Here is a 9,277-nt window from a genome sequence, read left to right on the forward strand (position 1 = left end):
AATATCATATAATTTGTCACCAATTTGAAGAAAAGCTATACGTTTCTCCATGCAGATATAGCACCACTACAACAAACACCTTCCCTCTCAGGCTCCCTCCTTTCGAGTAAAGTACCATGACGTCACAGCTCTGACCGTTGCGTCCCGCCAAATTTCAAAATGTCAGAACGTTCCAGAAAACTGTCGTTCATTAGTTTTTCATTCTGCCTTCTATTGCATGTAATTGGTCTGGCTTTTTCCAGGCTTATTCATTTTGATGCAATGTAACAGTGAAAGAAAATAAAATGTCAATGTCACTCATACTATAAGAAACCCTGACAGTTGGACTGGAATATAATGGAATCTCATATACGATATGTAACGAAATCTTTATTAAGAGAACAATACATTTAATGCTTCGTTCAGTTCATTTTCATTAAGTGTTGAAACATCGGTAATAAAGATTTTGGATACTATTTTGTTAGTTTAGATAACCACTAGATCGGTTTGATAAAATTTATGATTCTTTTAGATATTATACAGGTTCACCAATTCTCATAGTAGTCGGCATTACTCGGCTTAGTAAGTTTAGTTAACCTCAAAAATTTACAAGAACGAAATCCAAAAGTACATCATATTTTCAATAACTTAACATGATGACGTCATACAAATGATGTCATGCGTCTGACGTCATGTATTAGGTCGACTTTATAAAAGGTCGAGCTGGATAGATGTTTGGATTGTCATGCGTCTGATGTCATGTATTAGGTTGACTTTATAAAGGTCGAGCTGGATAGATGTTTGGATTGTGGATGATGGTGACATTTTCTTGCTTAATGTTGGTCAGTTTCTGGAACACCCGGACATCAGGAATTTGCCTGTCCAGCGGGAAGCCCATAGGCCTCTTGTCCGGGAACTTCTCTCCATGGATTCCGCAGGTAGTGTGAGCATTCTCCTCAGTTTCATGGTGAAGGTTGTCAAGGACTGCATCTTGTTCTCCATCCGTGATTACCAACAGGAGCTTAAACTCCGTTCCCTCAGTGTTGCCCTTGGGTAGCAGAAGCCTTTCGGGGATTCCACAAGACCTGACGAAGCTCGACAGTTGGGGCGTTGTTCCGCTGGCCACGGCGGCGTCAGTGATGGCCATGATGTTGCGGAAGCTTGGCCTGTCGGGGACTGTGACTGAGGAGTCACTCGATTTGCGTTCGATGCTGTTCACACCAGCCGCCACTGTGGGGAAAAAGATCCATCATATGAGTGACTACCATTAACAAAGGACATTCATTCAATAACAATTCAGTTAAAGCTGTATGACATACAGTGGCAAAGCAACATATTAAGAATTTTGCTCCATCTAATTCCAGACACTCTTATTCAGCTGAGAGAAAGATATGATACACCAACGTTGTCATCGTGGACCTTATACTTACGGTTCTTCCAGAACTTGTCCATTTCGATGCAGTGCCAGCGAGCTTCGTCTAAAGTGTAAGGGATCTCGTTGTTGTCTTCGGCAGGGCAGAGGAATATGCGGAATGTAGCAAGGAGTTCTTTGTCGTTGTTGTTGACAACCACGATGTCGTACGAGAAGGGGAGATGGTTCAGTCGAGACGTGTAGGCCGAGAGAGGAACCTCCTTGACCTGTGGGGCGCTGTCTACAGCCATCTCGAGGTTAAACTGGAAAGGTTCGAAGTAGGTTTCTAGTGCGCCCTTGATTGCTAGCTTTTCTATGGCGATACCTTCGAAGACGAGGTCCTTGGTAGTATATGGAGGGAGGGAATCTTTGTGTTTTTTGAAGATTCCGTCCATGTATTTGTGGAGTCTGAAGAAAGCTGGATCACGAGTGGCAGTCTCGAAATGTTCCATGACACCTGGAGGCATATTGTACTTTCCATGCGGGTCGGCCTGTCTTCCTAGAATGATATGGGCCAAGTTGTGGAGTGCTCCGTAATATTCAGGGTTTTTGCTATACTCGGAAGATTCAATAATGTCACCCAAGTAGTCGATTCCGCGTTCGTCAGCGATCTTGATGATACTCCCGTCGACTGCCCTCATGTAGCCGTGGTCGACGGCCTCGCGGATGCGTCTCTCGTATGTCAGCATGTCAGGGATCGTAGCTACTCCGTCGACGTTCTCGAAAATAACATTTGCCGGACGGGCAGGGAACTCTCCTCCGTACTTGTAGATGGTGTGAGGCGCGAAGCCCTCGACGATGGGGTGGGTCCAGTAGAGCTCGTCAACAGGGGCCAGATGGTTCGATAGTCGTTCGGCATCGAAACGCACTGTCAGTTGGTGATGGGCCCAGAAGAAAAGCTCTCCCTTGCGGTCTAGCTTGTGCCCGTAGGTGTTCTTCCACCAGAACGGGTAGCTCATGTGCCAGGACACGTGGTGGCTGTTCAGACCAATGTCTTCACCGAAGTAGGCCACTCGCTGTTCCGGGTTCCTCTTGCTGCCGGTGAAGTCCATTCTGAATCTTCCGGGTCTCTGGGTCATCTTGGCGGTGTAAGCTCTCTGGATGACTTCGCTGTTGGTGAACATGTGAGGTGTGATCTCGTACAGGGGAGGGAGAACGACCCCAGTGGCGAGGCTGGAGTGGGTGACAGCTACGTAGAGACCATATACGAAGACTCCTTCGTTGATGCGCTCACGGAAGAAGGCTGCGTTGTAGGAGAAGCACTTCCAGGTCTTGCAGCTCATCAGCAACTCGAAGAAGGAAATAGCCTCGCTTCTCTGAGCCTCGTTGAAGAGTGAGAACCAGTGCTTCTTCGGCGTCAGGCGGTTTTCGAGCCATTCGTCCATGAGGAGCTTGGCAGCTTTGCCATCATCATTGTAGATGTTTTTGCTCAAAACGGGGTCGAAGCTCTTGGAAACCTCTTTCAGCTTCTCGTACTCATCTAGGATCGGCTCGGTGGGCTTGAAGAGTAAACGGTTCACATCCTGTTGACGCTTGTTCAGAGGAGTATCTATAAAGAGAATAACAACAAAATTATTTTTTGTCATATATGAGTATGTGGGTAGGAGGTAAAGGGAACACGGGCTGAGGGAAATACTCCATTCCTCTCAAGAAGCCCCTCAGGCGAAACTAGTCAGGAATAAAAGTATTCCCCTCAGCCCGTGTTCCCTTTACCTCCTACCAACATTCGTCACAATGTTCACACATATTAGTATGTAACGTTGTAAAGATCAGGGATCTAAGTTGAATAGCATCGTCAAGCGTTAGCCAGAACAAATAGACAAAGTAGACACATTTCTATGCTGAGTTGATACAAAATTCTTGTCATAGACTCTTTACTGGTAACATCAACTAAAGATAACTTACAACACTGAGATATATTCACAAAGGATACGAGAAAGAATTGAATATATGGTGATCACGGTATCTTACACTTAAGTACGTTTCATCCTGTAGATATGGTTATGGCACACCTTGTAATATTTTATGTTTAAAAAGTAGACTCGATGAATATAATTTTGATCAGTCGAGATTATGGTAAACTCTAGCTCCTATATTGAATAGATTAATCTAGTGTTTTCTACGGTATATTTTGTAATTTCTTAGCTATACTAAGGGTATTTTGTGATTTCTTAGCTATACTAAGGGTATTGATGAGTTAGTTTAGTGTTATGTTGGCTCTGGTCACTCGCAACGCGCGGCTGTGACCAGAGAGGAAAGGTCACTGCAAAATCAGTCACAAATGTATTGGGGTATGAAACTCTCCTACTTTTTTTATGGAGAATGTCATTTTGTTCATGTGTATGAGGAATTCGATAATTCCTTCAAATCCCAACTGAAAAGGGTGATGATGTTTCACCAATCCCAGATGAAAAGAGTAATGATGTTTCATCAAAGCCCCTGGAGAAGATAAACAATGTTTGTCTCTGAGGTAAAATTTTTTTTTCAGAACACGCAATATTATGATACTTTTTGGCGAGATGTCAGCTTAAACCCATTTTGGTTTCAGGACGCGCAACTTCTATATAAAATGATCTACTGATATTCAGAAGAGGTGGTACCACTGACTAACTAAGACGAGGAAACCCGACTAATTGAATGAATACTTTTTGGCGAGGTGTCAGCTTAACCTATTTTGGTTTAAGGATGTGCAATTTCTAAATAGAATAATTTACTGATATCCAAAAGAGGTGGTACCACTGACTAGCTAAGACGAGAAAACCCGACCAACCGAATGAAGTTTCTTGTGGGTGACCAATAAAAAATCGGGAGGATCCAACACCTCATGCAGAGATGCCAAACCTTCTGTTGTATTTACTAGTTATTTGTTCATCTAAATGCATTCGCAGTATCGAAATTATCATAACTTAGTTGTACATATCACTCCCTCGTTTCCTTGATTTAACAAAAAACGTTATTTGCTTATAAATGCTCTGCGTTTAGATCTTCTAACTGGTGACTAAATAACTAATCATTCTGGTGTAATTTTGATATATGGGACTTGTTTAGTGAGCATGTGATTTTGTTCTGTCTTTTATCATCACACTTGAGAAGAAACCTAATTGTTGGGCTGTCCTGGTATTACTTTTTCTACTCTCGCATTAGTTTAATGTCTTCTCCAAGCAAGTTGTAACTTGAAGACGTACAGTTGGCGCCAATGTTGTCCGAGTGATGGAAATGCCTATTTCCTATCGCCAATCTCTCCCTTCCCTCACCACCAACATGAGTACAACTTTGTTAAGTGGCATTCAATCCACAGACAAGGGGCAGGATTTTGACAGAGATCTATGGGTCAGACCTCCCTTTCCTCACCAGCAACATGGGTACAACTTTGTTAAGTGGCATTCAGTCCACAGACAAGGGGCAGGATTTTGACAGAGATCTATGGGTCAGACCTCCCTTTCCTCACCACCAACATGGGAACAACTTTGTTAAGTGGCATTCAATCCTCAGACAAGGGGCAGGATTTTGACAGAGATCTATGGGTCAGACCTCCCTTTCCTCACCATCAACATGTGTACAACTTTGTTAAGTGGCATTCAATCCACAAACAAGGGGCAGGATTTTGACAGAGATCTATGGGTCAGACCTCCCTTTCCTCACCACCAACATGGGAACAACTTTGTTAAGTGGCATTCAATCCTCAGACAAGGGGCAGGATTTTGACAGAGATCTATGGGTCAGACCGATGCATGCTGCCAGATATCTGGAACACAGAGCTTTCCTGTAAAGAAGACCTTGAGACTGGAAACTGGTTAGATTACCTGAATCGACGCTGGCCGCAGAGACTGCGGCCAGAAGGCCACACAACACAACCGCAGAGAGCTTCATGGTGTGAGTACCTGTTCCTCAATGTCCCGGTCTTATATACCCAAGATCGTCATTCTTTATATTTTTTTGTTTTCAAAATGCTTAAACCAATCACAGATGGGCCAATCACAGGTGGAGTTAGTGTGCTTAGTAACAGTAGCGGACCGTATCGGGTTGCATTGTTTGGCACCAGATCACGAGATTTCGTTGATTGTCCATATCATTCAGGTGATTTTATCTTCTAAAAAGTAAATAAAAGAAAATGTATGTCGAGCAATTTCTAGAAATGTGATGACGAAAGAAAAGTCATGATAACTGATATATGTAAATATATGAATTAAAGGTTATTTTCTTTGGTTAAAATTGGTATCTAATCACATGCAGAACACACGGGTGCACGTGCAGTCACATTTCAAAACACAACCTGGTAAAATTAACCACATGCTGCAGAAATGTTGAGTTCTTGTATTCTAGTACGTGAAAAACAATTATAAAAACTTAAAGAATAGGCTAAACTTCAAAAGAGGAAGGACTACTTGAGGAAACTACGATGAAGTAAAACAAAACTACAGTAAACAGGAAAGAGGTGAGCAAATTCTATTATCTATACTTGAAAATGTACAACACAGGAACTGGGCAGTAGACAATAAGGCACAAAAAAGTTCTTATGTATGTCCATGTAAAAATAGCAAAGGTATAGGTAAAAGAAAAAAAAAAAAAAACGAAGGGGACACAAAAATTGACCAGAGGGAGAGGAGTTTACGAACCGCGGAATGGGAATGACAAACATATAACAAACGAACCAAACACCGTGAACGCAGTCATAAAAGGAACAATAAAGGTACAAAATAAAAAGTCTGATATTACACGATGCATGCACGAAACAGGCGAAGATGTATGTGAAACACTGAGTGATAAATTCAACTCAGTGTTTACGCAGAAGATGGTGATGGCAAGGGTCATATGCCATATTAAGATTTTAATGGTGATATAATGAAATTAGTAGATGTGGATTAATAGTATTACGGAACCTATGTTTTAATATGTGACCATGTTGGGGCACTAGTGTTTATCATATGACATTGGATCAGTAATCTCATCTTGGTGGACAATATCGCGTCTAAGAAAGGAGATTGTCTTAGGAGATCGAGTCAGCAGGGCATTCAGGATAATGTAGTAATACCACAATGCAGGAGTAGAGGGCTGTCATCAGGATTGAGAAAACCCTTGGTGAGGCGCAAATATCCTATTCTTAAGTGCATCAGCGCTGTCTCAAAGCTTCGGTTATGTTGTCGAGAATAAATATGGTTCATACTGAGAGTTTATCAAAAGGGATTTAAGTACAGAGGGTGAGAATGGCGGGCACTGAATATGGGCAGAGGTCAGATGGTGCCCGGGTGAGTCTGTAGCGCAGCGTTTCTCAATCAGGGTTCCCCGGAACCCTAAGGTTCCGCAAAAGGTCCCTAAGGGTTCCGCGAGAACAAATGAGATAAGCTAATACACTTTTGATTTTTTATTTAATTTCATATACGTAATATGTTTAAACATGCACGACATATTCTTGGTTATTGTAACAATGCAATATAGACATCATCCTATCTAACCTATTATTACGATGAAAGTGAAATGAGAAAGATATGGTATATGTTTTTGTTTTTGTTTTTGTTTGGGCAAGGGTTCCTTGAGACATGCAATTTTTTTTTAAAGGGTTACGCAAGGATAAAAAGGTTGAGAAACGCAGCTATAGTGTGTGCTCGTGGAGTGGCCGACCAGACAATAAAAACATACACCAGTACCAGATACTAAACCCCCCTAACCACAAATCCTGCTGGGTCTTAGTGAGTTGATACAAGGCGTGACAGGCATGAAAATGATGACTGTATGTTGGTTCGTTTGCTGCCAGAAAATATCGAGATGAGATAGATAGCAGCCAGGAAAAGAAGAACGATTTGAAGAGTAAAGAAATTCGGATGAATTACGAATGGACATCCTGTAATAATGAATATAGTGAGTGGAAGGTGGAAAGAGGCTAAAGAACAGTGCGTGAGATAGATATGATTATTCTATGTATCTATAAACCAAGGGTGTTTTCCTCCATATAGGGGAAATAGCCAAGCCAAAGACACGTGCCTACACCCTTCCATCCGCCTGTTTCCCTCGCTCATCTTAGCTCCTCGTGGATGACGGGTCATCCCTGTCTCCCGCCCACTGCCTCGGGTCAGCAGCAATGCAGCAAGACGCAGCACATCCACAGATATGAAAGAAGATAAAGGGGATCGAAAAGTAAGGTGAGTTAACGAGAAGAGGAAAGATTTGGGTGATAAAGAATATAGCAAAGAAAGGAACACAAACAGATTCGGGTTTTTGTGTGAGATACGGTTGCATAACCTATTGTGGCCGGAGAATGGGGTACGCCAACGCACAATGAGTGTGGATGGAGGAAGGAGGAGTAGATAATGAGATAGAAAAAATTCTGTTGGATGATGTAAAATTATGTTGTTTTTTCTTTTTCTTTTTCCCGACAGTGTAGCCAAGGCAAATCGCTCTCATGAGCAGCGTTGCCACATTATATGAAGTTGAAAATTCATTTAAGGTCAATCATTCTAATAAAACCCATGGATCTAAAAATGGAAAATCGATCAAGGAAGGTGAGCATATTTTGTTTTGTGTCGTGCGTTATTGGTAAGTATTAAATGTTGCGTTATGAGAGAAGTTTGCAGTAGGACAAAGTATATATATAAAGGGTCATGTAAAGCTCACTAGTATTGGTCTAATAACTGATGACTGTCAGGATCTGTCGGAATGTGTCGGAACCTACCGAAATCCGCCAGTGTCTGTCATAATCCAACGGTGGTATTAAAAAAAAAAAAAAAAAAAAATCCTTATATAAATCTTATGTAAATCCTTGTAAGGGAAAGACTTATAAAAAGAAAGATTTTTTTAAGAATACCACCGTAAGATTCTTACTGTGATATTCTTAAAAAAATCTTTCCTTACGTAAATCTTATATAAATCCTTGGAAGGGAAAGATTTACATAAGGACTTTTTTTACGAATACCATTGTAAAATTCTTACGATGGTATTTAAAAAAAAATTCCCTCATAAATCTTTTCCTTCTAAGTATTTATATGAGATTTATACAAAGAATTTTTTTTTTAAGAATACCACCATAGGATTCTTACCGACAGGAGACCTTTTGGTCCATAACTAGGTCGGATGCGAAAAAATATATATCAATGATAAATAAATAAATGAATAAACAAATAAATAAATAAATATCATAATAATATACATGATAATAAATAAATAGGCAAAGTTAAATAATAAACAAATAGGTAAAAAGTAAATAATAATAAATTGTCAGATAACTAATAATAAGTAATAATAAAGTGAAGGATAAACAAAGTCAAATAATAACAAATAAATAAACAAATGATATTAAATAAATGGCGGGCATTACAGCATCCTGCCTAGGTGTTTATCTAAATGAATCTTAAAGCTTCGAACTGAACTAGTAAAGCTATTTGTTTTAATAATGCATACATTCTTCCCGATCCTTTTAAATGTTATAGTTAACCATCTAACCCCCCCCCCCCACACACACACACACGTGTCATTATACTTCGGGTTAACGAGGATAGTGACAGTCGTTCTGATTACGAGGTTGGCCATCCCTTGGAAAAAAAAAAAAAAAAAAAAAATCATCGAGAGATAACCAACATGACATCTAATGACTTTAGGCGACTGTGCTTATCTTCGTCCTCTGCGCCTTGACCTTGAAGCCGATTGGGATAACGAGAAGATATGAGAACAGCCGATAGAGTATGGCTTCAAGTTTCCCCGGTCATAAAAAAAAAAAAATACAAAAAAAAATAACTCGAGAGCCTAAGATAAGAGAGGTGAGGCAATTTTTCAATCTCGCTCTTGCCCCCTAACGACTAGACACTTGTAGTGAGATTAGACGATGAGTTTAAGATGGGCCTCGTCAATCACGCGTAAAGAATTTCATATATTTGCTACCACATAACAAAATTAGCG

At 40.6% G+C, this 9,277-nt stretch overlaps 1 protein-coding gene across 1 annotated transcript; it reads right to left on the reverse strand.

The window, feature by feature from the left end:
* Window positions 1-351: 351 nt before the first annotated feature.
* On the reverse strand, window positions 352-5,345 carry LOC143038949 (hemocyanin A chain-like). Its single transcript, XM_076208755.1, has 3 exons — window positions 5,194-5,345; window positions 1,410-2,939; window positions 352-1,209 (listed from the first exon to the last, which is right to left on the reverse strand). Exons 1-3 carry the CDS (start codon window positions 5,258-5,260, stop codon window positions 755-757), a joined length of 2,052 nt encoding a protein of 683 aa, XP_076064870.1. The 5' UTR covers window positions 5,261-5,345; the 3' UTR covers window positions 352-754.
* Window positions 5,346-9,277: the final 3,932 nt, after the last annotated feature.

The sequence above is a fragment of the Oratosquilla oratoria genome, chromosome 25 (assembly GCF_046742065.1).
Source record: "Oratosquilla oratoria isolate Oo_2021 chromosome 25, ASM4674206v1, whole genome shotgun sequence".
NCBI lineage: Eukaryota > Metazoa > Arthropoda > Malacostraca > Stomatopoda > Squillidae > Oratosquilla > Oratosquilla oratoria.

Coding starts and splice junctions, on each gene's coding strand:
- LOC143038949 (XM_076208755.1), bottom strand. CDS start 5,260: ATGAAGCTCTCTGCGGTTGTGTTGTGTGGCCTTCTGGCCGCAGTCTCT. Junction 2,940..5,193: donor TGCGGCCAGCGTCGATTCAG/GTAATCTAACCA, acceptor TTCTCTTTATAG/ATACTCCTCTGAACAAGCGT. Junction 1,210..1,409: donor GGACAAGTTCTGGAAGAACC/GTAAGTATAAGG, acceptor TTTTCCCCACAG/TGGCGGCTGGTGTGAACAGC.